The sequence below is a fragment of the Dendrobates tinctorius genome, unplaced genomic scaffold (assembly GCF_039654945.1).
Source record: "Dendrobates tinctorius isolate UK_male_01 unplaced genomic scaffold, ASM3965494v1 ptg000196l, whole genome shotgun sequence".
In the NCBI taxonomy this organism is placed as follows: Eukaryota; Metazoa; Chordata; class Amphibia; order Anura; family Dendrobatidae; genus Dendrobates; species Dendrobates tinctorius.
Genome location: NW_027361863.1, coordinates 19,940,286 through 19,968,219, shown reverse-complemented (window position 1 = coordinate 19,968,219; position 27,934 = coordinate 19,940,286). Strand labels below are relative to the sequence as shown.

At 47.3% G+C, this 27,934-nt stretch overlaps 2 protein-coding genes across 3 annotated transcripts in view; one reads left to right on the top strand and one right to left on the bottom strand.

The window, feature by feature from the left end:
• The window catches only part of LOC141056285 (trypsin-like), a 390,181-nt gene extending 389,377 nt beyond the window's left edge, over positions 1–804 (bottom strand). The window contains exon 1 of the mRNA XM_073553028.1: positions 708–804. The gene's annotated coding sequence lies outside the window, so the exon portion shown is untranslated. The remainder of the gene's footprint in view (positions 1–707) is intronic.
• Positions 805–1,463: 659 nt separating this feature from the next.
• Positions 1,464–17,142, top strand: LOC141056281 (trypsin-like). Of its 2 annotated transcripts, XM_073553022.1 has the most exons (5): positions 1,464–1,523; positions 10,163–10,322; positions 12,409–12,662; positions 14,964–15,100; positions 16,946–17,142. In XM_073553022.1, the coding sequence occupies exons 1-5, from the start codon at positions 1,490–1,492 to the stop codon at positions 17,093–17,095; spliced, it is 735 nt and encodes a 244-aa protein (XP_073409123.1). In that variant the 5' UTR covers positions 1,464–1,489; the 3' UTR covers positions 17,096–17,142. The 2 variants fall into 2 exon arrangements, with proteins under 2 accessions (XP_073409123.1, XP_073409124.1); XM_073553023.1 differs by lacking the exons at positions 1,464–1,523; positions 10,163–10,322 and adding an exon at positions 7,850–8,303.
• Positions 17,143–27,934: the final 10,792 nt, after the last annotated feature.

Below are 27,934 nucleotides of genomic sequence, written 5' to 3'. Positions count from 1 at the left end.
GCACTTTCTGTTGACAGGCCAGATACTAGAGTGATATCCAAGTATCACTGAGCACGTTTGCTCATCCCTACTTCCAACCTGTCACCGTGAACACCTACCCCAGGCTCTTCCTCAACATACCCACCATCGGTACCTCCCTCCATATGTCTGACAGCCAGAAAGACTATTCACAATTTCCATAGACTGTCCTAGAAAAACACATGTACAGTATGTGCGACGTGCATTTACTTATATATCACTGGAGGAACAGTAAATCAATGACCTGGTCAGTCCTCCGGAAATAGGTAACCACCAACATTGAAGGACAATTTTTCATGCTATTTACTACTAAGGTGGAGAAGATATAGTTCAGTCGGGTCTATCAGCCACTTGTGGATGACCATCTTGTGAAGTATCTGGCACTGTCACAAATTTAATTGCTGGGTTCATTGCTGTGACCAAGACAAATGAGAAGAGAGCCTTTTGTTGACACCTACGACTTGCCTAAACATTGTCCGATACCCGTATACTTGGCAGTGTGATTCCCTAATGGCAGTGTCTCTTTCAGTGGATAATGAACATGACAAAGAGATCAACGTGAGGCTTGTTTCCAAATTCCAAGATCTCAATCTGCTCATCAGCGGGATGATATGAATACGCAAGGCTGATCAATGGAGGTTACAACCCACAGCTTATAGAATCTGCTGCTAATGTGTTGGAGCACATACCTCACGACTCCTTCAGGGGATTTATGTTGTCCAGGCCTTGAGTCAGAGATGTTTTGGTGGCAGAAGATCAATCCAAACTGTATCAGAAAGATGTTTTTCCTTTTATAGAAAAAAAAGAGAAAAATCTTTACTAAATCTTAATTAAAAGAAGATACATGAGAATTGTTCCTACCAAACGATTGTTTCCACCAAACGATTGTTTCCAAATCAGAGTCATAGTTCGCTAGACATTTGGGATCCTTTATTTCATCAGAATTTTACAAGAACCTATAGGACCCTCTGGTACCTTAGTGGGCCACCCAGACCCTGGATGGCATCTATATCCTGAACTTCCTGTTTATATTACATACTATATTCTTAAGATTCTGGATGGTCTCATGGTCATCTACTATACATCTACGTCAGTAGAACCATGGGTTCCGGATATTATGTCCATCATATGGCCATGTGTGGAAGCTCCCAATGAGAACATATTCCCTACCAGCTCTACATTTAGTTGAAGGTGCTTATGTCCACAAACTGATTTTGAGTAGACCATATTCTCTATTGATGCCGTTAACTTGTCCTTGAACCTATTGGCATATTGGAGATGATAAATGAGAAGTCGCTATGTTCAATAACAGGTTTAAAGCCTAAAGTGGATTCATTAGTAATGTTCCTTTGAGAATTTGGCCTGAACATCCATGTGAACCGACATGTGTTCTGGTGATACAGGTAACCTTCAGTCTAATAAAGGATTTATAATGGTGAGAACAGACGAAGAAAGACTTTACAATATCACCATGAAACTTCTCCTTCTCATCCTGGGACTTGCCGGTACGTAGAAGATTACTTTTTGATGACTTCTTGCTTTTCATTTCATAATGGAGTGTTATTGCCTTCTCCACTATTAAATAGCAAAATATAAGGAGACATTGGTGGAAGAGGAAGACTGAAGGACACACGTTTCTGTCCAAGTTTTTGTGGAGATTCGGTTTGTATCCATTGTGCCCTCATCCATACAACTAATAATGTTCTTGCATGTTCCCTGCCCAAGAGTTTTTCATCAATTCTTGTTGTGACTTATTTTTTTTTAACGTGTGGCTAATTGTTAGTAAAGAAGAATTTTTTGTAATTATGGTACTATTGTTTTGTGGTTTTTTGGAACACATTTTGTCATTATTGCTTAAAGGTGTGTTCATAGGCTTAAAACTGTATTTGCATATGATTTATTTCCTTCTAAAATTTGTGCTAGTATAAGATAGGTGACTTTTGCGAAATCAGTGGGGGTCTAACTGATGGTAACCCTTCATCATTGGGGTCTTGTGTCCTGTTTTAGAATGGATTGTAGGTCATATGTATTAGCTGGCAACCCATTTACAGCTTGTAGTACTAAATGATACAGCTGAGTGCTAAACTCATTGCCATAGAGTCGGGAGCTGTGAATAGGGCGGAAGCGCCCACTGTTGACCACCGGTCTACTAAAATGGAGGAATATCAGTCATGGTGATCTGTGAGGTTCCGAGAGGTAAGTACTACATGTCCCGTAAAAAACAGAATGCTCCTTTATTACGGCGCCATGACATCCTCACTATGCTCCATTCTATTGGCCTCAAGGATACTGCTTTCTTCTAGTTCTCCTCCTACCTCTCTGACCGCTCCGTCACTCTTTCTTTTGATGGTTCCTCTTCTCACTGTTGGGGTTCCTCATGGTTCAATCCTAGGTCGTGCAATCATATAATCCCTTTAAAAACATGAAACTTTAATAAATTGAGGTAAAATACACCCCTCTAGTCCAATAACACAATTATCAAACTCTATACATTAATAACCTACGATAGCCCTACACTAGCCTGCTATCCCTTCCTGACAGTGGAGGTTGGCACCCTAAAAGATACGATTATTTGGTGCTCCCACTCCGCGGCGGCTGTCACAGACTAGCCCTAAATGACCCTTATAAACTACAGGTGGGAAAACAATAAGCAAATAAAAGAGATGAAAAAGATAGTGCTTAATATAATACACAGGCTATTAATGTACAATATATAAAAGGCAGGCTATTACATGTACACATAGAGAAGCCTCTTGTATAACCAGTAGATAGCAGAAAGTCTTGTCTTTTTGAGTATTAATAGACTACAGACATAGATTCCATATGCATTATCAAATAAAACCAAAAACATGACGTTGGTATTGTCAAGTGGTTTACCTCAGGGGAGACCAAGCATCTTGGCTTTCCCCGTTACCCCCGCGTGACCATGGAAAAAACCCCACAACCTCACCAGCACCAACTAAGACACAGACACAAGTATTATCTTTGGAATTTTTATGGCCACAGCAGCCTTTTATTAAACCAACAAAACAACAATAAACACCGTATCATAAGTACAATGACTTGAACACTGAAGGAGGAGTCCTTGAAGCCACAAAGATCATGGTGAAATAATCCAAAATACTGTGAACAACCCCCGTCCATTTGCTCCCAGCCGTTACCCCACAGGCTCAGGAGCACCAGCACACCAATAGATATTGTCCACGAACTACTTGGAGATCCGCCTACTTCCGACGGAGACTCCCCATCCACCTTTCACCAGATCACGACCAGCATACCTTTTACTGGAGGAGACCCAACACACCGAGTCTCCAAAAACCAATTTCCACCGACTTCAAGGACTCCCCCCTCCTCCAAAACCGCCACAACGAGGGGGCCTTGAACACCTCAATGACCCGAGACCCCCCAACCCGCCATGCGATGGCCTTAACTATACCATCCTGAAGAGCGAGGGCCCAAAAATCGGAATCCACCGCATTTAAATGGATCCCGTCCACCAACCAAAATCACCCTCGCCCTTTCCAAATTGAAATGCCGCACGGCAACACCCCCATTTCTAACAATAGAAACAGACACCACTCTGTTAACTTTTTTCCTGGCCCGATTAACCTCTCCAATGATCTCATAGACCACCAACGCCTGCGTGGCACATGATCTCCCGATGCATCCACCACAACCATAAGCAATCCTGCTTAATGTCCTTGACCAACTCCCGAAAAGGCCGAACCGCCAGATCGTTACCCCCCATCGTGAATAATGAGAACATCTGGTGCCCGGTCCAACCGAACGCACTCGTGGACATCTGGCAACACCGTTCGCCACACCAGACCCCTGAAACCGAGCCACCGCACCACCACCACAGTCCTGGGAATCCCCAGTTGTCTGCCTTCGTTCCTCACATCAGCTCGCAATACTCCCCAATGTACAAAGGAGTGACCAAAAACCAGACCAGCAGCGGTCCAGCACCTGACACGCAAAACAACACTAACAGAAAAACATACTTACAGCATAAATTGTACCCAATCCACTACACACCTGTTCGACCCATTAAGGCCGAACACAACTACAGTACCGATTAGACCTCCACCCACCAATGCGCTGCACTAAAGAGGGACCCAAGACACGCGCTGCCGCCTCGGTCGCCGCCCACATCGTAAATGAATGAGAAGCAAAGCGAGAATCATCTATCCCCCAACACCAAATGGATTTTTGAAAAACCGCACCCAACTGATACCGTAAAAACTACCCCCGTCTGCGTGGCACAACAAGGATCTGCACAAACTGGGATGAAGCGCCCAAAAACTACGCAAACACTAAACCGGGCACATTACAGAACCCGACACGCCACCCAACACAACTCGCCGGCCTCTACCAGGCTGGTCCGTTTTAGACCTTCGCAGCCAGAATTCAACCCCCTGTGAGGTCAATACCGTCCACCTGGCTAACAAGCCACCCATTGACGTTTATTATGCGACACAAACTCCCCTACCCGCAATGCCCCAAAAATGCAAACGAGAGGACCAGGCGAAACAACACAACCATCCATCGATCCGAACAGACCGACTCAAGAACCTGACCCAATTGTTCCAGCAGATTAAACGATACAGCCGTCTTAAATCACCCCCACCTCTGAAACGGCGGAAACCTTTTGCCGCCTGTTGGCCCAAAAATTGTTTACGTCAAAACACTGCTCCAGCGCAACCGAAAACCAAAAGACAAACCTGCTGAACAAGCACGTCACCTTTGCACACGACCAACCCGCGCTTGCACCTCGCCCCAACCAGGACAAAAAACAATCCCTCCTGATCAAGTCCGACCCAACTAGTTTGACGAGCCGTAAGGACCTCTACAACACATCCGCCACACTGCCCGGTAAGCCTCCCAAGTTCTTGGTGCCAGAGACAATTCAATCAGCGACTCTGCAGCCCGTAAGCCACCCTCCCCAGCTCCTCTGGACAAGTTAGCCCGTCAATCCGTGCTTCCGGAGCCAACGAAAGAAAACAATCGCGCTGCGAACGAGAGAGAGAATCAGCTAACCCGTTCCTTACCCCAAGTGCATTAAGAAACAAACACAATAGCACCAATTGCTGCAAAACTCGAATGACTGGAGGAGACAACACGGTAATACCATTAATCGCGCTCACAACGCCCACGTTGTTGCAATTAAAAACGCACACGCAGGATCCTGAAATCCCACCCCCACAAATGCACCACCACTAGCATCGGAAAAATCTCCAATAACATGATGTTGCACACTGGACCGGCTGAAACCCACGTGTCAGGCCAAGGAGCCGCACACCATTGCCCTCTGACATAGGCACCAAAAACCGACCCTGCTAGCCGCATCCAGCAACGATTCCAATGCATCGTTACCCACCACCTCCGCCACTGCCAAAAAAACGACCGCTGTACTCTTCCAAAAAGGACTCCCAGATCGCAAATCGGCCCTAAGCTCCGCCGATCACCCAACAAGAATGGTGGGGGGGCCCGAATACACGCAGTAGCGCTAGCCAACCTACGCGAAGAAACCCTACCCCTCAGCATAACCCGACAAGCAAAGTCAAGCTCCCCAACAGCGACCGAAGATCGCGCCACGATATTATACTCGAGCGACATGCTCGGACCACATCAGACCACAAATCCACCGGCTTGTCCTCAGGCAACCAGAACTCCCCAACTGTATCGATGACGATCACCCGGTAACGCCAACACATGCTAGGACTCTCCTTTTTCCGGGCGCTCACGGGACACCGAAGCGATCCGCCACCCACTCAATGGCTTTCAAAATCCTGAGACAAGGCGATGAATCAGCCGGCCAAACACACAAGAAATTGTGCAATAATGAATACCGAGTCGAAATCGGAAACGTCGCACACAACCCACTCGAGACAGGAACTAACACCTCGAAAATACGCATAGGACAACGAACCACCCATAGGTAAAACACCTATCTATAAAAAACCGCCTTCCCAAAAACAGCCCAGCAGCGTCACGCTGTCAGGATGAACCGGTAGTAAACGAAAAGTGGATTCCACATCAGTCTTCGCCATAAGGGAACCATGACCACATTTGCGCACCCACCGAGCCGCCTCGTCAAACAAAGAATATACCACCAAACGAAACTCCGGATCAATACCATCGATAATCGATCTCCCACACGGGTAAGCCAAATGTTAAATGAGCCGAAACTTATTCGGCTCCTTCTCCGAAACTAAAGGGCCCGCCAAGCAGCCCAACAAAACCCCCTTTTTTTTTTTTTTTTTTGTTATGAATTTCTCAGAAACGACTGCGGAATGCTCCAAAGCTGAGTGCAAATTTCTCAAAACTAACGGGATTTCAAACGGATGACTCGGAATGTGAAAACCCTCCGTAAAACCTGAAAACAACAAACCCCCTCTTTCCCTATCAGGGTACCTATTTAGATAGGGAGCCATCCGTTCCAGATTCACAAGAGTCTCCCCCTTGCGAATGCCCGCACCCGGCTCTAGACTTCCCTTGTTTGAAACACTTTGACGCTCAATGTGAGGCTCCATTACAATTAGAGCAGAAGTGTTTGAATTACAATTAGCCCCGAACTTACACTGGCCGTCATTAAACTGCCAGCCAACACCCGCCTTGTGCGTACCTCTGGCTGAGGCTTCCAGCCCCCCCCCATGAAAGGAGCTCCCAAACGTATTGTGCGCTATCACACGCATCCAAAAACCAATATCTTTCTGGTCCCAGCGAATAGCCGGATGCACAGCCGTCCTCTGACGGAATTGCTCGTCATACCTCAGCCACCCTGACCACCATACACACTGTAAGCCTCACCTATACCGTCCAGATAACAAAAAGGGGCGCCGAGCAATCATCAGGGGCCTGTTCCCCAACAACGCTCGCCAAAAGCTTGCCGCCAATTCACAAATGTCGGAGGAATCAAACGCCACCTGCGCTTAACCTCCCCCTCCTCGCTCTTCCACTTCTAGTGGTAAGTGAACCCCCAAGGAACCTTCAAAACATACGTACACCTCGCCATGCGCCCGATCATCCAAATGCACACGACACTCCCTCTCTTTGTCGGCTCGAACCGACACGGACACTGGCTCGCTGAAGCGGGGGCCCGACTCTAGACCGCACTGACCCGCCGACCCCACGATCCGACCCACGCTGCTACCGCGAAGACCCGACAAAGACCCGCTCCAGGTGTAACAGAACACTACGCACGTCCGCAAGCATATCGCACACTTCCCCGGCCGACCCAGTACTGCTCAACCCAGCCCCCACCCCAACACCACTAGCCTCAGCCAAGGTCCCCCTTTCCACCACTGACGAAGATAAAAATGGGTGACAAACAGGGGACATGGATGCATACTCACCGGGCTGCGAGGGGGCTGTGTACCCTCCAGCCGGAACTCCTGGATCCCCCGAAGCCTTGCGGACCTCACGACTCACAGTAGCGGACTCGCTGCCGCTATGCTGGCCCCCCAAGGGAGGACCAGGGCGGGAAGCCAGAACCCCTGGAGAGATCCCGGCTGCAGCACCCCGAAATCAGACGCCTCCTGGCACCCCCCCACCAGGAGCTCCTGGCGGTGCGCCGTCCCGCCGCACTTGGCCGTCTTGGGCCCCCCAGGACCACTGGGAGCCCGACATCATCCTCCGGCCCCTGGATCTTCCTGCGGCCGGGGTCTGCCCCCGCCATGCTGCCTGCCGCACTCGCCTTCTCCCCAGAGCTGGGACAGCTGGAGCCAATGTAAGAGGCAGGCGCAGCTGCGGGACCGGCGCATCGGCGCCCCCCCGCAGGAAACGATGGCCCCCACTGCTGGGGGATGAAGACACAGGCCCTGCCGCCCGACAGGCCGCCACTCTGCCGGCAGCCGACTTCACCGATGCGGGAGAGGCAGGCCGCACCTCGTGCCTGTCCGTGCCGCGGCCACCCGAAGGAGCAGGAGAAGCCTGGTGCCCGGCGCGTGCTGGCTCCTACCCCCTCTCTGGGTCGAGGCGAAGGCCCAGACACCGCCGCATGGCCTCGCCGCACCCGCGGATTCCTCCCAGGCCGCGACGCGCTGGAAGGGGGATTGCGCATCGCGCGACCTGGAGGGTCCCGGGAGGGGCTCCTGTGGCAACGCGAGGCCCGGGGAGCGGTGTCGGGCGAGAGCCGCTCCGGCGGCCTAACCCGCCTTGCTCTGCGCTCCCTCTCACCGGCCTGCCCGGGGGTACCTAGGAGCGGCCAGCGACCCGTGCCTCCAGCCATCCAGGAGGCTGCCCCAGCGCTGCAGCCCGCAGCCTCTTCAACTCCTGACGTCCCGGTGAGTGGATGATGGGGGTGGGACTGCTTCGGTGCTGGGAGAGCAAGAACAGAGGGAGGGCACACCCCTGACCCTCACCTAAATACCCCCTGACTCCCCCTCCCTGTTAACCCCTCCCCCCACTAAAACCTTCCAACCCCCCCGTCATGTTGGCCTCCACCTATGCCTCCTTTGGGGGGGGGCTGGGAGGCTTGCTCCGGCCACTTCTATCTCTCTGCAGTAAATCAGACAAGCACAGACAAGAGGTTAAAAAATAGCGTGGTTCAATAAGGGAACATCAGAATCATATCCATATTGGTTCCCATAGAAGGCAATGGATGTTATCCATTGCCAGAAAAAATCTAAGATGTCGAGGCCTGAAGCCCCCCAGCATGGTATAATACAGCCCAGCATGGTATGAAACAGCCCAGCATGGTATATAGCCCCCCCAGAATGGTATAATACAGCCCAGCATTGGTATATAGCACCCCCAGAATGGTGTAATACAGCCCAGCATGGTATGATACAGCCCACATGGTATATAGCCCCCCAGCATGGTATAATACAGTCCAGCATGGTGTATAGCCCCCCCAGAATGGTATAATACTGCCCAGCATGGTATATAGCCCCCCCAGAATGGTGTAATACAGCCCAGCATGGTATGATACAGCCCAGCATGGTATATAGCCCCCCAGAATGGTATGATACAGCCCAGCATGGTATAATACAGCCCAGCATCGTATATAGCCCCCCCAGAATGGTATGATACAGCCGAGCATGGTATATAGTCCCTCCAGAGTGGCCGCACAGTCCAGTACTCACACTGATTTAAAAAAAAAAATCCTCACCTTTTCCTCGTGCCCGCGTTGCTCCCGGGTCCTGTCTCCTCCTGCTCTGTCTGGCACACAGTGAGAGCGCGATGATGTCATCGCGCCCCCCGTGTCAGAGGCAGAGCGGGGAATGATGGGAGAGGGAGCGTCAGCTGATGCTCTCTCCTCCATCACCGTCTCCTTCAGTGCGGCGGCGGCGGCAGTCGGCGCTGGGGGCAGGCGGGCCCCCATGCCTCACAGAGGCCCCATAGCGGCTGTGTGATGTACCGCTGGCTGGGGGCCCCTGGGGGAGCAGGGGCCCTAGGCAGCTGCCTGGTCTGCCTGCCCCTAACGCCGGCCCTGGATGTATTTGGGTCATATTTGATTCAGATCTTTCATTCACCCCTTACATCTGTTCACTCGCTTGCTCAAGTTACCTACACCTCAAAAACATCTCTAGAATTCGACCTTTTCTTACCTTTCACTCTGCAAAACCTCTTACTGTAGCTCTTATTCATTCTGGGCTATTGCAACTCTCTATTGATCGGTCTCCCTCTTACTAAACTCTCCTCTCTCCAATCCATCTTGAATGCAGCAACCAGATCATATTCCTTTCCAACCGCTACACCGATGCCTCCACCCTGTGCCAGCCATTGCACTGGTTGCCATTTGCTACAAGGTCCAGTAAAAACGTGTCTGCATATGGAGCGTCTGGGTTGGCGTTTTATACTATATCATGTGGCAAATTCTCTTTTAGGACTTGTCCTTCAAAATAGGTGGCGTTAGATTTCCTGTCCTCTCCCTTTCTGAAGAGATTATTTGCATATTTAAAATCCCAGAGGATCATTACCAGGTCTATAAGACTCTTTACGCCAGCTTGGCAGCCTCCATTTATTACACCTATAATACCTCTTTAGTAGATATTTGAGTAGATATCGAGTCTCCTCTAAGAACAAAGTAATTGCTTAAAACGTCTAATTTTATTTTTGTTAAGTCTCATATTCCTCCTGCCTTGTGATATGTCTTTTATGTTTTCAGTTTTTCATGTTCTTATTTATTGCGTTTTGTCAGCTGCTGCGCCCATTGAGGATGATGATAAGATTGTTGGAGGCTACAAGTGTCCAGAAGGTTCTGCGCCTTACCAGGTGTCTCTGAATGTCGGATATCATTTCTGTGGAGGGTCCCTGGTTAGTACATTATGGGTGGTCTCTGCTGCTCACTGCTATCAAAAGTAAGGAACTCCAAGTCTATATTTATATTTGTAAGTGCTTTAGCAAAATTACTAGCAGATTGGCATTGGGCTCATCATTTCTACTTTATGATTTGGATTTCATTTCGGCCGCTGTTCGAGATACAGCTGTGTGAAATAGAGATAAAAACATCATTGATGGAGATTTGAGAACAAATGTAAGGAATAGGCAAACAGTAATTGATTGGAGACCGATCAGTAGGGTGGCATTTAATGAAGGAGATGTGAATCTGTTGGAATAATGCTTATTATTGTATATATTTCAACAACTTCTATTACTACTGTTGTTTCTATTTCCAGCAATAGTTTTATATTGCAAATAATGTATTGTTAAAAAAGGAAGTTCCTGTTCACTGTGTGTGGAGCTGGAGAACATTTTACTTTCACTTTCCTAAGATCCTAAGCTATAAGAAATACCAGTTGTAAGCTGTGTTATCTATCTTCATGAATAAATATATATTGTGAGGCATTGACCTTTGTCATATATGAGGGTCGCTATGTGGCCCCCGAGGATGTGCTCAGAAGTGTATTAGATCCGCTGGAGCGCCTTGTGGTCACAGCAGGACGCCTGTGAGTAACAAGGCAGAATAATAGTGAGTGTGAACTTGGTCAAGTTATTTGACCAAGGAATTGTTCAGGGAAAACAGGTATGGGCTTTTATTTTTAAAACAGACTGCAGGAAGGTAGTGGTGCTGGTCCGTTTCCTCCAGCCCAGATACTATAAGTGGCCCATGGTCACAGAGTCTGGAGGAAACTAAAAAAACCTGCAAGAGGCTTTTGGGTGTGTCAGTTTTGGTCCTGCAAGCAGACAGAGCAGTCGGTCTGCAGAGCACTCCCTGTGTGAGGTAACACAGACCAGCAGAGCCAAAAAGTCTACGTACATGGAGGTGCAGTCGCTCATGGCAACAGGTCCAGTACTGTCTTTGATTTCCCAGCTGTGATCCGGAGGATACAACGTGCTGTGCACTGCATGAGTTTTTTTCTTTGGACATTAAACACGTTTTTGTTTTGGAATTGCTTGGGTCACTGATTTATTCCTGCACAGTGTGGACACTGCTGCATCACAAGATTCACTGTTGAACGGCTAGAAAGTACAGAGATGAATCTGCTGCCAACAGAAGTGGATGAGTTAAGATCAAATTAACCATTATTTGTTGGAGTGAGTCTGCCCAGGTGATTAGTTAACCACCATGTATCTGTCACGATCCGTTTTTTGATCCGTGGCAGATCTGGATTCTCACATTAAAACTTTTTTCATTCAGGCCATCGGGGGTTAATATCAGTTTTTCCTCCGGTGGCTGCTAGTGTAATTACATTGCTGGTGAGTTTGTTGATGCAGATGATGACCACTTCCACTTTCCTTTAAAAGGTCACCTGATGCAACAGCTGACTGTTGTTATACAGGTCCTTTTGGATACCTACTGTGCTGAAGACAGGAGGTTGCTGGTGCAGTGATGCTTCAGCTGAATGCTGTTATCTGGTGCCTTACTCTGCTGTGTGGTGCATTGCAGCAGAGAAAGCTAAGTGCAGTTTTTGTTACCCTGTTTCTTTTGCTGTCTGTCTATCCTTACCTTGTGTTGTATTAGTGCAGCGGTGGGACCAGTGTCTTCACTTGCCAATTCCCTACGTAGGGATAGGTGCTGGGCAAATGAGGGCTAAGGTATCCTGCTCGGCCACAGGTTGAAAGAACCTGTATAGGGACGCTCGTAAGAGCAGGGCACATCCTCAGGAGAGTGCAGGAGGTGTCCATTTCCCCGTTTCCTTTCGCAGGACCCAACCGTTGTAATCATGTCCCCGGTGTTCCCTTGTTTGTTTGCTATTTGGTGACCGACCTATCGTTGGGTCGTGTCGCACTGGTCAGTCACTCCGTGACAGTATCATGCATCTCTAACCTTGGTGATCCATAGTGAAGAGATATGTATGACTATGAGAGGGTCCAGTTTGTTCTTTGGTAAACCCCAATGATGTTGATGTAGTAGTATACACAGCATGTCATAACCACATGGATAAGGTCAGCAGGAATTTCAAATTCTTGACTTACGCGACAAGTTCCATTTTTATGTTTTAGGCACATGCAAGTTCGACTTGGAGAACATAACATTAAAGAATTAGAAGGACCCGAGCAATTCATCGCATCTTCTAAAGTCATTCCACATCCACAGTACGACCCATCTGTTCTCGACAATGATATCATGTTAATCCGGCTGCAAAAGCCGGCAAGGCTAAACACCGGAGTGAAGACCGTCAGTCTACCGACTCATTGTGACCTGCCCGGGACTAGCTGCCTCATCTCAGGGTGGGGCAACACTCTGAGCAACGGAGGTGAGAAAAGCAAGAACACAAGGTGTAGCTCAGAAGGGTGAATGGTCCCGGAGTGTTTGCTCGGTTGCTGCTTTACACAGTGTGACCGCTCCACAATGTGTCTCCGGGGACATCTATTGTTTGAGAATATCATACGTTATTTTTATGTTCTGGATTTCTGACAAGTTGGAGAATTTCCATTTTAATATAATCTTATAGATGCATCCTATTCTGAAAAATATCACAGAAGCCATAACCATCATGCAGGAGCAATATGGTGACACGTGATTGTCACCTGTTCACACCTGACATTCTAGGTGTATTTATACAGCAATCCATAGTGATGGCCACTGGGACAGGAAGACAAAGTAGTCACTAGTCGACCTGAAAATGTACGTAGCTGTCAGTGCGCATTGCAATGGCCATGCAAGAGAATAAAGAGTCACATACAGGATACTCTGTTCAGTTGCATATTGAGTTCAAGCCAATTGAAATTTCTCTGAAAAATTATCTACTGTGGTGATCTGCATTCTGGAGGCTTCATCTTCACAAGAGACATGCTGCAGTCACCGGCTGTAAAAATATAATGCAAATCCCACATTCAATGAATACCAGATAACTTGGACTGCATCCGTAAAGATTCATATTATTTAACAATTTGCAGAATAGTGAGTGCAGCTCTGGGATATAATACAGGATGTAACTCAGGATCAGTAATGTAATGTATGTACACAGTGACTGCACCAGCAGAATAGTGAGTGCAGCTCTGGGGTATAATACAGGATGTAACTCAGGATCAGTAATGTAATGTATGTACACAGTGACTGCACCAGCAGAATAGTGAGTGCAGCTCTGGGATATAATACAGGAGGTAACTCAGGATCAGTAATGTAATGTATGTACACAGTGACTGCACCAGCAGAATAGTGAGTGCAGCTCTGGGATATAATACAGGATGTAACTCAGGATCAGTAATGTAATGTATGTACACAGTGACTGCACCAGCAGAATAGTGAGTGCAGCTCTGGGATATAATACAGGATGTAACTCAGGATCAGTAATGTAATGTATGTACACAGTGACTGCACCAGCAGAATAGTGAGTGCAGCTCTGGGATATAATACAGGATGTAACTCAGGATCAGTAATGTAATGTATGTACACAGTGACCGCACCAGCAGAATAGTGAGCGCAGCTCTGAGGTATAATACAGGATGTAACTCAGGATCAGTAATGTAATGTATGTACACAGTGACTGCACCAGCAGAATAGTCAGTGCAGCTCTGGAGTATAACACAGGAGGTAACTCAGGATCAGTAATGTAATGTATGTACACAGTGACTGCACCAGTAGAATAGTGAGTGCAGCTCTGGGGTATAATACAGGATGTAACTCAGGATCAGTAATGTAATGTATGTACACAGTGACTGCACCAGCAGAATAGTGAGTGCAGCTCGGGGGTATAATACAGGATGTAACTCAGGATCAGTAATGTAATGTATGTACACAGTGACTGCACCAGCAGAATAGTGAGTGCAGCTCTGGAGTATAACACAGGAGGTAACTCAGGATCAGTAATGTAATGTATGTACACAGTGACTGAACCAGCAGAATAGTGAGTGCAGCTCTGGAGTATAATACAGGATGTAACTCAGGATCAGTAATGTAATGTATGTACACAGTGACTGCACCAGGAGAATAGTGAGTGCAGCTCTGGAGTATAATGCAGGATGTAACTCAGGATCAGTAATGTATGTACACAGTGACTGCACCAGCAGAATAGTGAGTGCAGCTCTGGAGTATAATACAGGATGTAACTCAGGATTAGTAATGTAATGTATGTACACAGTGACTGCACCAGCAGAATAGTGAGTGCAGCTCTGGAGTATAATACAGGATGTAACTCAAGATCAGTAATGTAATGTATGTACACAGTGACTGAACCAGCAGAATAGTGAGTGCAGCTCTGGAGTATAATACAGGATGTAACTCAGGATCAGTAATGTAATGTATGTACACAGTGACTGCACCAGCAGAATTGTGAGTGCAGCTCTGGAGTATAATACAGGAGGTAACTCAGGATTAGTAATGTAATGTATGTACACAGTGACTGCACCAGCAGAATAGTGAGTGCAGCTCTGGAGTATAATACAGGATATAACTCAGGATCAGTAATGTAATGTATGTACACAGTGACTGCACCAGCAGAATAGTGAGTGCAGCTCTGGAGTATAACACAGGATTACTACAGGATAATGCAATATTACTGCTAATACTAAGGGGGAAGTGTGACATCCTTTGTTTTCCTTTTTATTTTTCAAAGTCAATTATCCAGATGTCCTGCAATGCCTCTCTGCTCCTATTTTGGCTGATCAGCTGTGTCATGATGCTTATCCGGGACAAATCACAAGGAACATGGTCTGCTTGGGATTCTTAGAAGGTGGAAAGGACTCTTGTCAGGTATAAGTTGCACTAGAGTGATAACATCTAACCTAATTTACTTTGAACTCTCAACATCTGAGCACCTTTAGGAGAAATATTTTTGTGGAGACTGATTTCTAGAAATATATATACTTTGGTTACATTTGTCTATACCTTTGTGATAGTTGCTTACAGATGTTCAGTCTTTGCCATATAATTACTATGGCAGGACTTTCTGTCCCACGACACTATCTGTACACTACATAGGGTCCAGTGGCCCCCAGCCAGTGACGGGTCACTAATGGCGGCACACCCAGCAGCTATGGGGCCCGTGAGCTGCAGGGTTCTGATGCCGCCCTGCTTCCTGTCTGACACAGCAGCGCGGCTGGATGACATCATCTTTCAGCGCACGGCTGTTTCAGAGAGAAAGCTGCCAGCGATGAAGATGCTGCCGGGATGTGCTGCGGCTGCGGGGAATGTGCGGAGAGGTGAGTGGTGCTGTGTGTCTGTCTGCATGTGTGTGTGTGTATGTGATGCGGTGCTGTGTGTGAGAGTGGTGCTGTGTGTGTATTGGAAAGGGCAATGATGTGGGTGATGGAGAGAGCAGTGATGGGGTGGTGGGAGAGAAAGCAATGATGGTTGGGGTGGAAAGGACAATGATGGTGGTGGTGGGGGGAGGCAATAATGGAGGTGTTGGAATGGGCAATTATGGGGGTATTGTGGGAAAAGACAATGATGGAGGAGATTGAGAGGGCAATGATGGGAGTGGTGGAAAGGGCAATGATAGGGGTGGTGGGTGAGAAGGCAATAATGGAGGTGGTGATGAGGACAATAATGGGGGTGGAGGGGGAGAACAATGATGGAGGTAGAAGGGGGCTGCATTATTCCATATGAGAGGGCTGCAATATACCCTATGAGGGGGTCTGCATTATACTATATAAGGGGACTGCATTATATCCTATGATGGGGGCTGCATTATACTATATGAGGGGGGCTGCATTATACTTTATGAGAGGGCTACATTATATTTTGTGGGGTGCTGCATTATATTCTGTGTGGAGGCTGCATTATTCTCTCAGGGGGCTACATTATATTCTGGGGGGCTACATTATACTATATGACGGGGGCTGCATTATGCCCTATGAGGAGGCTACAGTATATTCTATTGGGGCTGCAATATACCTTATGATGAGGTTGCATTATACTCTGAGGGGGCTACATTATATTCTGGGGGGGCTACATTATACTATATGAGGAGGCTACAGTATATTCTATTGGGGCTGCAATATACCTTCTGATGAGGTTGCATTATACTCTGAGGGGGCTACATTATATTCTGTGGAGGGGCTGCATGATACTTTGAGGCGGGCTGCATTATACCCTATGAGGGGGCTACATTATATTTTATGGGCGGGCTGCATTATACCTTTTGAGGGGGTTGCATTATATTTTGTGGGGGGCTGCATTATACCGTATGAGGGGGCCTGCATTATATTCTATGAGGGGGGCTGCATTATATTCGATCAGGGAAGCTACATCATATTCTATGAGAAAGGCTCCATTATATTCCATGAGGGAGGCTACACTATATTCTATGAAGGGGGCTATTTATATTCTATGAGGGGGCTACATAATTAAAACGTGTACTATCTTATATTGTACCCTGATATTAGCGTGTTTTACTGCACAATTGGCGGTCTTGTATTTATTTCTATGTAGCTACACAGTGGGCCCGAAGAATGATTTTTTTTCTGGTGGTCCCAAGGTATTCCAGTCTGACGCAGCATATGGTCACCACCTGGGTAGCACCATCGTCATTTCTCCATACCTCCATCACTCTTTTCATGACTATCAATTTCTTTCCAATGTCTCCCATTTTTCCAGGGTGACTCTGGAGGTCCTGTGGTTTGCAATGGAAAGCTGCAAGGAGTGGTGTCCTGGGGTTATGGCTGTGCCCAGCCCGGATATCCCGGTGTTTATACCAAAGTGTGTAACTACGTGTCCTGGATTGAAGGAATCATGGCCGGATTCTAGAAGCTGCCGGAGGCAAATTAAAAGCAATAAAAAATATATATTGGAAATCATGTATTTTTCTTTGTAGATATGTAAAAATAAAGGAGTAAGCAATAGAAGAATGGAAGAACGAGGAGATTCTATTACCTTAGCCACGGAGCTCAGGACGCCTGGAAGCTGCCCTACTAGAATAAGATGTGCCGCAGGTGCGCAATATCACTGTAAGAGGTATACGCAGCTGTGAGACCGGTGCGGCGTCATTATCAGGGCTCTCTGGTATTAAGGATGTGATGGGAGAATGCAGAAACCCTAACAGGGGATTACACTGTCCAGTGCTTGGTGTGAGAAGCAGCAATGTGCCTAGGGTGTGATTGGTGAGTGTGCGGCATGTGTCCAGGGTGTGACTGGTAAGTGAGAGGCGTGTGTCCAGGGTGTGATTGGTGAGTGTGCGACATAAGTCCAGGGTGTAATTCATGAGAGTGCGGCGTGTCTCCAGGGTGTGGTTCGTGAGTGTGTGGTGTGTGTGCGGCATGTGTCCAGGGTGTGATTGGTGAGAGTGCGGGTGTGTCCAGGGTGTGATTGATGAGTGTGCGGCGTGTGTCCAGGGTGTCATTGATGAGTGTGCAGCATGTGTCCAGGGTGTGATTGATGAGAGCGCGGCGTGTGTCCAGGGTGTGGTTGGTGAGTGTACGGCGTGTGTCCAGGGTGTCATTGGTGTGTGTGCGGCATGTGTCCAGGGTGTGGTTGATGAGTGTGTGGCGTGTGTCCAGGATGTGATTGATGAGTGTGCGGGGTGTGTCCAGGGTGTGAATGATGAGTGTGCGGCGTATGTCCAGGGAGTGATTGGTGAGTGTGCGGTGCGTGTCCAGGATGTGATTGATGAGTGTGCGGGGTGTGTCCAGGGTGTGAATGATGAGTGTGCGGCGTATGTCCAGGGAGTGATTGGTGAGTGTGCGGCGCGTGTCCAGGGTGTGATTGGTGAGTGTGCGGTGTGAGTCCAGGGTGTGGTTGGTGAGTGTGTGGCGTGTGTCCAGGGTGTGATTGGTAAGAGTGCGGCGTGTGTCCAGGGTGTGGTTAGTGAGTGTGCAATGTATGTCCAGGGTGTGGTTGGTGAGTGTGCGGCGTGTGTCCAGGGTGTGATTGATGAGTGTGCGGCGTGTGTCCAGGGAGTGATTGGTGAGTGTGCGGCTTGTGTCCAGGATGTGATTGATGAGTGTGCAGCGTGTGTCCAGGGTGTGATTGGTGAGAGTGTGGGTGTGTCCAGGGTGTTATTGATGAGTGTGCGGCATGTGTCCAGGGTGTGATTGATGACTGCGGCGTGTGTCCAGGGTGTGATTGATGAGTGTGCGGCATGTGTCCAGGGTGTGATTGATGAGTGTGCGGCGTGTGTCCAGGGTGTGATTGATGAGTGTGCCGCATGTGTCCATGGTGTGATTGGTGAGAGTGCTGCGTGTGTCCAGGGTGTCGTTGATGAGTGTACGGCGTGTGTCCAGGGTGTCATTGGTGTGTGTGCGGCATGTGTCCAGGGTGTGATTGGTGAGAGTGTGGGTGTGTCCATGGTGTGATTGATGAGTGTGCGGCGTGTGTCCAGGGTGTGATTGATGAGTGTGCGGCGTGTGTCCAGGGTGTGATTGATGAGTGTGCGGCGTGTGTCCAGGGTGTGATTGTTGAGTGTGCGGCCTGTTTCCAGGGTGTGATTGGTGAGAGTGCGGCTTGTATCCAGGGTGTGGTTGGTGAGTGTGCGACGTGTCTCCAGGGTGTGATTGATGAGTGTGCGGCGTGTGTCCAGGGTGTGATTGATGAGTGTGCGGCATGTGTCCAGGGTCTGATTGGTGAGAGTGCTGCGTGTGTCCAGGGTGTGGTTGATGAGTGTGCGGTGTGTGTCCAGGGTGTGATTGGTGAGAGTGCGGCTTGTATCCAGGGTGTGGTTGGTGAGTGTGCGACGTGTCTCCAGGGTGTGATTGATGAGTGTGCGGCGTGTGTCCATGGTGTGATTGATGAGTGTGCGACGTGTCTCCAGGGTGTGATTGATGAGTGTGCGGCGTGTGTCCAGGGTGTGGTTGATGAGTGTGCGGTGTGTGTCCAGGGTGTGATTGATGAGTATGCGGCGTGTGTCCAGGGTGTGGTTGGTGAGTGAGCGCGTGTGTTAAGGGTGTGATTGGTGAGTGTGCGGTGTGTGTCCAGGGAGTGATTGGTGAGAGTGCAGGTGTGTCCAGGGTGTGATTGAGTGCATGGTGTGTGTCCAGGGTGTGATTGATAAGTGTGCGGCGTGTGTCCAGGGTGTGATTGATGAGTGTGCCGCATGTGTCCAGGGTGTGATTGATGAGTGTGCGGCGTCTGTCCAGGGTGTGAGTGATGAGTGTGTGGTGTGTGTCCAAGGTGTGATTGATGAGTGAGCGGCGTGTGTCCAGGGTGTGATTGATAAGTGTGCGGCGTGTGTCCAGGGTGTGATTGGTGAGTGTGCGGCATGTGTCCAGGGTCTGATTGGTGAGAGTGCTGCGTGTGTCCAGGGTGTCATTGGTGTGTGTGCGGCATGTGTCCAGGGTGTGATTGGTGAGAGTGCTGCGTGTGTCCAAGGTGTCATTGGTGTGTGTGCGGCATGTGTCCAGGGTGTGATTGGTGAGAGTGCGGGTGTGTCCATGGTGTGATTGATGAGTGTTCGGCTTGTATCCAGGGTGTGGTTGGTGAGTGTGCGACGTGTCTCCAGGGTGTGATTGATGAGTGTGCGGCGTGTGTCCAGGGTGTGGTTGATGAGTGTGCGGTGTGTGTCCAGGGTGTGATTGATGAGTATGCGGCGTGTGTCCAGGGTGTGGTTGGTGAGTGAGCGCGTGTGTTAAGGGTGTGATTGGTGAGTGTACGGTGTGTGTCCAGGGAGTGATTGGTGAGAGTGCAGGTGTGTCCAGGGTGTGATTGAGTGCATGGTGTGTGTCCAGGGTGTGATTGATACGTGTGCGGCGTGTGTCCAGGGTGTGATTGATGAGTGTGCCGCGTGTGTCCAGGGTGTGATTGATGAGTGTGCGGTGTGTGTCCAAGGTGTGATTGATGAGTGTGCGGCGTGTGTCCAGGGTGTGATTGATGAGTGAGCGGCGTGTGTCCAGGGTGTGATTGATGAGTGAGCGGCGTGTGTCCAGGGTGTGATTGATAAGTGTGCGGCGTGTGTCCAGGGTGTGATTGGTGAGTGTGCAGTGTTTGTCCAGGGTGTGATTGGTGAGAGTACGGTGTGTGTCCAGGGTGTGATTGATGAGTGTGCGGCGTGTGTACTTGTGTTAGAGGGAGAGGAAGTACTTTTTCTATTAATGATGTTTCCAGCACGTGACCTGTAAGTGAGAGGTGAGAGTGTGTCATTTCCCCAGCATAAATGGTGTCTACTAAGTGTCAAACAAGAAAGAAGCATCAGCGATATGTGTCCAGTATATAAGTGGGTATGAGCAGTATTTGTCCAGTATATCAGTGGAGCATGAGCGCTATGTGTTCAGCATATACAGTAAGTGGAGTGTGAGTAGTGTTTATTCCAGCATTCACTATAAGTGGAGCATGAGCAGCATGCGTCCAGTATATAAGTGAACAATGAGTGGTATGTGTCCAGTATATAAATGGAATATGAGTGATAAGGATCCAAAATATCTTCGAGGTGCATGATTGGTATATATCCAGTATATAGGTTGAGCATAAGCAATATGTGTCCAGCATATAAGTGGGACATGAGCTTGTGTCCAGTATATAATTTGAGTATGAGCAGTATGTGTCCAGTTTATAAGTGGAGTATGAGCAGTATGTGTCCAGAATATGAGGAGAATGAGTGGTATGTGTCCAGTATATAAGTGGATTCTGACAAAAAGGACACGTCACTCCGAAAATTCAGATGTGGGGTGCGCAGAAAAGGATACCAGTCCCAATTCAATACAGAACAAGAAATCCAGCACTCCCAAATGCAGAAAAAAAAATGAAAACTACTTTTTTCTGCATTTGGGAATGCAGGATTTCTTGTTCTGTATAAGTGGGTCCAGTATATAAGTGGAGTATGAGCGGTTTGTGTCCAGTATATAAGTGGAGTATGAGCGGTGTGTGTCCAGTATATAAGTGGAGTATGAGCGGTATGTGATAAGCATATTAGTGGAGTATGAGCGGTGTGTGTCCAGTATATAAGTGGAGTATGAGCGGTATGTGTCCTGTATATTAGTGGAGTATGAGCGGTGTGTGTCCAGTATATAAGTGGAGTGTAAGTGGTATGTGTCCAGTATATAAGTGGAGTATGAGCAGCCTGTGTCCAGTATATAAGTGGAGTATGAGCAGCCTGTGTTCAGTATATAAGTGGAGTATGAGCAGCCTGTGTCCAGTATATAAGTGGAGTATGAGCGGCCTGTGTCCAGTATATAAGTGGAGTATGAGCGGTTTGTGTCCAGTATATAAGTGGAGTATGAGCGGTATGTGTTTAGTATATAAGTGGAGTATGAGCGGTGTGTGTCCAGTATATAAGTGGAGTATGAGCGGCATGTGTCCAGTATATAAGTGGAGTATGAGCAGCCTGTGTCCAGTATATAAGTGGAGTATGAGCGGTATGTGTCCAGTATATAAGTGGAGTATGAGCAGCCTGTGTCCAGTATATAAGTGGAGTATGAGCAGCCTGTGTCCAGTATATAAGTGGAGTATGAGCGGTTTGTGACCAGTATATAAGTGGAGTATGAGCGGTATGTGTTTAGTATATTAGTGGAGTATGAGCGGTGTGTGTCCAGTATATAAGTGGAGTATGAGCGGTGTGTGTCCAGTATATAAGTGGAGTATGAGCGGTATGTGTCCAGTATATAAGTGGAGTATGAGCGGCCTGAGTCCAGTATATAAGTGGAGTATGAGCAGTATGTGTCCTGTATATAAGTGGAGTATGAGCGGTATGTGTTTAGTATATTAGTGGAGTATGAGCAGTGTGTGTCCAGTATATAAGTGGAGTATGAGCGGTATGTGTCCAGTATATATTAGTGGAGTATGAGCGGTATGTGATAAGTATATTAGTGGAGTATGAGCGGTGTGTGTCCAGTATATAAGTGGAGTATGAGCGGCCTGAGTCCAGTATATAAGTGGAGTATGAGCAGTATGTGTCCTGTATATAAGTGGAGTATGAGCGGTATGTGTTTAGTATATTAGTGGAGTATGAGCGGTGTGTGTCCAGTATATAAGTGGAGTATGAGCGGTATGTGTCCAGTATATATTAGTGGAGTATGAGCGGTATGTGATAAGTATATTAGTGGAGTATGAGCGGTTTGTGTCCAGTATATAAGTGGAGTATGAGCGGTATGTGTCCAGTATATATTAGTGGAGTATGAGCGGTATGTGATAAGTATATTAGTGGAGTATGAGCGGTATGTGTCCAGTATATAAGTGGAGTATGAGCGGCCTGAGTCCAGTATATAAGTGGAGTATGAGCAGTATGTGTCCTGTATATAAGTGGAGTATGAGCGGTATGTGTTTAGTATATTAGTGGAGTATGAGCAGTGTGTGTCCAGTATATAAGTGGAGTATGAGCGGTATGTGTCCAGTATATATTAGTGGAGTATGAGCGGTATGTGATAAGTATATTAGTGGAGTATGAGCGGTGTGTGTCCAGTATATAAGTGGAGTATGAGCGGCCTGAGTCCAGTATATAAGTGGAGTATGAGCAGTATGTGTCCTGTATATAAGTGGAGTATGAGCGGTATGTGTTTAGTATATTAGTGGAGTATGAGCGGTGTGTGTCCAGTATATAAGTGGAGTATGAGCGGTATGTGTCCAGTATATATTAGTGGAGTATGAGCGGTATGTGATAAGTATATTAGTGGAGTATGAGCGGTGTGTGTCCAGTATATAAGTGGAGTATGAGCGGTATGTGTCCAGTATATATTAGTGGAGTATGAGCGGTATGTGATAAGTATATTAGTGGAGTATGAGCGGTGTGTGTCCAGTCTATAAGTGGAGTATGAGCGGTGTGTGTCCAGTATATAAGTGGAGTATGAGCGGTACGTGATAAGTATATTAGTGGAGTATGAGCGGTGTGTGTCCAGTATATAAGTGGAGTGTAAGTGGTATGTGTCCAGTATATAAGTGGAGTATGAGCAGCCTGTGTCCAGTATATAAGTGGAGTATGAGCAGCCTGTGTCCAGTATATAAGTGGAGTATGAGCGGCCTGTGTCCAGTATATAAGTGGAGTATGAGCGGTTTGTGTCCAGTATATAAGTGGAGTATGAGCGGTATGTGTTTAGTATATAAGTGGAGTATGAGCGGTGTGTGTCCAGTATATAAGTGGAGTATGAGCGGTGTGTGTCCAGTATATAAGTGGAGTATGAGCGGTATGTGTCCAGTATATAAGTGGAGTATGAGCAGCCTGTGTCCAGTATATAAGTGGAGTATGAGCAGCCTGTGTCCAGTATATAAGTGGAGTATGAGCGGTTTGTGTCCAGTATATAAGTGGAGTATGAGCGGTATGTGTTTAGTATATTAGTGGAGTATGAGCGGTGTTTGTCCAGTATATAAGTGGAGTATGAGCGGTGTGTGTCCAGTATATAAGTGGAGTATGAGAGGTATGTGTCCAGTATATAAGTGGAGTATGAGCGGCCTGAGTCCAATATATAAGTGGAGTATGAGCAGTATGTGTCCTGTATATAAGTGGAGTATGAGCGGTATGTGTTTAGTATATTAGTGGAGTATGAGCGGTGTGTGTCCAGTATATAAGTGGAGTATGAGCGATGTGTGTCCAGTATATAAGTGGAGTATGAGCGGTATGTGATAAGCATATTAGTGGAGTATGAGCGGTGTGTGTCCAGTATATAAGTGGAGTATGAGCGGTGTGTGTCCAGTATATAAGTGGAGTATGAGCGGTGTGTGTCCAGTATATAAATGGAGTATGAGCAGCCTGTGTCCAGTATATAAGTGGAGTATGAGCAGCCTGTGTCCAGTATATAAGTGGAGTATGAGCGGTATGTGATAAGCATATTAGTGGAGTATGAGCGGTGTGTGTCCAGTATATAAGTGGAGTATGAGCGGTGTGTGTCCAGTATATAAGTGGAGTATGAGCGGTATGTGTCCAGTATATAAGTGGTGTATGAGCGGCCAGTGTCCAGTATATAAGTGGAGTATGAGCGGTTTGTGTCCAGTATATAAGTGGAGTATGAGCAGCCTGTGTCCAGTATATAAGTGGAGTATGAGCGGTATGTGATAAGCATATTAGTGGAGTATGAGCGGTGTGTGTCCAGTATATAAGTGGAGTATGAGCGGTGTGTGTCCAGTATATAAGTGGAGTATGAGCGGTATGTGTCCTGAATATTAGTGGAGTATGAGCGGTGTATGTCCAGTATATAAATGGAGTATGAGCAGCCTGTGTCCAGTATATAATTGGAGTATGAGCAGCCTGTGTCCAGTATATAAGTGGAGTATGAGCAGTATGTGATAAGCATATTAGTGGAGTATGAGCGGTGTGTGTCCAGTATATAAGTGGAGTATGAGCGGTGTGTGTCCAGTATATAAGTGGAGTATGAGCGGTATGTGTCCAGTATATAAGTGGAGTATGAGCGGCCAGTGTCCAGTATATAAGTGGAGTATGAGCGGTTTGTGTCCAGTATATAAGTGGAGTATGAGCGGTATGTGTTTAGTATATTAGTGGAGTATGAGCGGTGTGTGTCCAGAATATAAGTGGAGTATGAGCGGTGTGTGTCCAGTATATAAGTGGAGTATGAGCGGTATGTGTCCAGTATATAAGTGGAGTATGAGCGGCCTGAGTCCAGTATATAAGTGGAGTATGAGCAGTATGTGTCCTGTATATAAGTGGAGTATGAACGGTATGTGTTTAGTATATTAGTGGAGTATGAGCGGTATGTGTCCAGTATATATTAGTGGAGTATGAGCGGTATGTGTCCAGTATATAAGTGGATTATGAGCGGTATGTGTCCAGTATATATTAGTGGAGTATGATCGGTGTGTGTCCAGTATATAAGTGGAGTATGAGCGGTATGTGTCCAGTATATAAGTGGATCATGAGTGGTGTGTGTCCATTATATAAGTGGAGTATGAGCGGTATGTGTCCAGCATATAAGTGGAGTATGAGCGGCGTGTGTCCAGTATATAAGTGGAGTATGAGCAGTGTCAGTCCAGTATGTAAGTGGCGTATGAGAGGTATGTGTCCATTATATAAGTGGAGTATGAGCGGTATATGTCCAGTATATAAGTGGAGTATGAGCGGCATGTGTCCAGTATATAAGTGGAGTATGAGCGGTATGTGTTTAGTATATTAGTGGAGTATGAGCGGTGTGTGTCCAGTATATAAGTGGAGTATGAGTGGTGTGTGTCTAGGTTGTGATTGATGAGTGTGCTGCGTCTGTCCAGGGTATGATTGATGAGTGAGCGGCTTGTGTTAAGGGTGTGATTGGTGAGTGTGCGGCGTGTGTCCAGAGTGTGATTGATGAGTGAGTGGTGTGTGTCCAGGGTGTGATTGATGAGTGTGCGGTGTGTGTCCAGGGTGTGATTGATGAGTGCGAGGTGTGTGTCCATGGTGTGATTGATGAGTGTGCGGCGTGTGTCCAGGGTGTGATTGATGAGTGCGCGGTGTGTGTCCAGGGTGTGATTGATGAGTGTGCGGTGTGTGTCCAGGGTGTGATTGATGAGTGCGCGGTGTGTGTCCAGGGTTTGATTGATGAATGTGCGGCGTGTGTCCAGGGTGTGGTTGATGAGTGCACGGTGTGTGTCCAGGGTTTGATTGATGAGTGCGTGGTGTGTGTCCAGGGTTTGATTGATGAATGTGCGGCGTGTGTCCAGGGTGTGGTTGATGAGTGCGCGGTGTGTGTCCAGGGTGTGATTGATGAGTGCGTGGTGTGTGTCCAGGGTTTGATTGATGAGTGTGCGGTGTGTGTCCAGGGTTTGATTGATGAGTGCGCGGTGTGTGTCCAGGGTTTGATTGATGAATGTGCGGCGTGTGTCCAGGGTGTGGTTGATGAGTGCACGGTGTGTGTCCAGGGTTTGATTGATGAGTGCGTGGTGTGTGTCCAGGGTTTGATTGATGAATGTGCGGCGTGTGTCCAGGGTGTGGTTGATGAGTGCGCGGTGTGTGTCCAGGGTGTGATTGATGAGTGCGTGGTGTGTGTCCAGGGTGTGATTGATGAGTGTGCGGCGTGTGTCTAGGGTGTGATTGATGAGTGCGCGGTGTGTGTCCAGGGTTTGATTGATGAGTGTGCGGCGTGTGTCCAGGGTGTGGTTGATGAGTGTGCGGCGTGTGTCCAGGGTGTGATTGATGAGTGTGCGGCGTGTGTACTTGTGTTAGAGGGAGAGGAAGTACTTTTTCTATTAATGATGTTTCCAGCACGTGACCTGTAAGTGAGAGGTGAGAGTGTGTCATTTCCCCAGCATAAATGGTGTCTACTAAGTGTCAAACTAGAAAGAAGCATCAGCGATATGTGTCCATTATATAAGTGGAGCATGAGCAGCATGCGTCCAGTATATAAGTGAACAATGAGTGGTATGTGTCCAGTATATAAATGGAATATGAGTTATAAGGGTCCAAAATATTTTCGAGGTGCATGAGTGGTATATATCCAGTATGTAGGTTGAGCATAAGCAATATGTGTCCAGCATATAAGTGGGACATGAGCTTGTGTCCAGTATATAATTTGAGTATGAGCAGTATGTGTCCAGTTTATAAGTGGAGTATGAGCAGTATGTGTCCAGAATATGAGGAGAATGAGTGGTATGTGTCCAGTATATAAGTGGATTCTGACAAAAAGGACACGTCACTCCGAAAATTCAGATGTGGGGTGCGCAGAAAAGGATACCTGTCCCAATTCAATACAGAACAAGAAATCCAGCACTCCCAAATGCAGAAAAAAAGATGAAAACTACTTTTTTCTGCATTTGGGAATGCAGGATTTCTTGCTCTGTTTAAGTGGGTCCAGTATATAAGTGGAGTATGAGCCGTTTGTGTCCAGTATATAAGTGGAGTATGAGCGGTATGTGACAAGTATATTAGTGGAGTATGAGCGGTGTGTGTCCAGTATATAAGTGGAGTATGAGCGGTGTGTGTCCAGTATATAAGTGGAGTATGAGCGGTATGTGTCCTGTATATTAGTGGAGTATGAGCGATGTGTGTCCAGTATATAAGTGGAGTATGAGCGGTGTGTGTCCAGTATATAAGTGGAGTGTAAGTGGTATGTGTCCAGTATATAAGTGGAGTATGAGCAGCCTGTGTCCAGTATATAAGTGGAGTATGAGCAGCCTGTGTCCAGTATATAAGTGGAGTATGAGCGGTTTGTGTCCAGTATATAAGTGGAGTATGAGAGGTATGTGTTTAGTATATTAGTGGAGTATGAGCGGTGTGTGTCCAGTATATAAGTGGAGTATGAGCGGTGTGTGTCCAGTATATAAGTGGAGTATGAGCGGTGTGTGTCCAGTATATAAGTGGAGTATGAGCGGTATGTGTCCAGTATATAAGTGGAGTATGAGCGGCCTGAGTCCAGTATATAAGTGGAGTATGAGCAGTATGTGTCCTGTGTATAAGTGGAGTATGAGCGGTTTGTGTCCGGTATATAAGTAGAGTATGAGCCGTATGTGTTTAGTATATAAGTGGAGTATGAGCGGTGTGTGTCCAGTATATAAGTGGAGCATGAGCGGTGTGTGTCCAGCATATAAGTGGAGTATGAGCGGTGTGTGTCCAGCATATAAGTGGAGTATGAGTGGTATGTGTCCATTATATAAGTGGAGTATGAGCGGTATGTGTCCAGCATATAAGTGGAGTATGAGCGGCGTGTGTCCAGTATATAAGTGGAGTATGAGCAGTGTCTGTCCAGTATATAAGTGGCGTATGAGAGGTATGTGTCCATTATATAAGTGGAGTATGAGCGGTATGTGTCC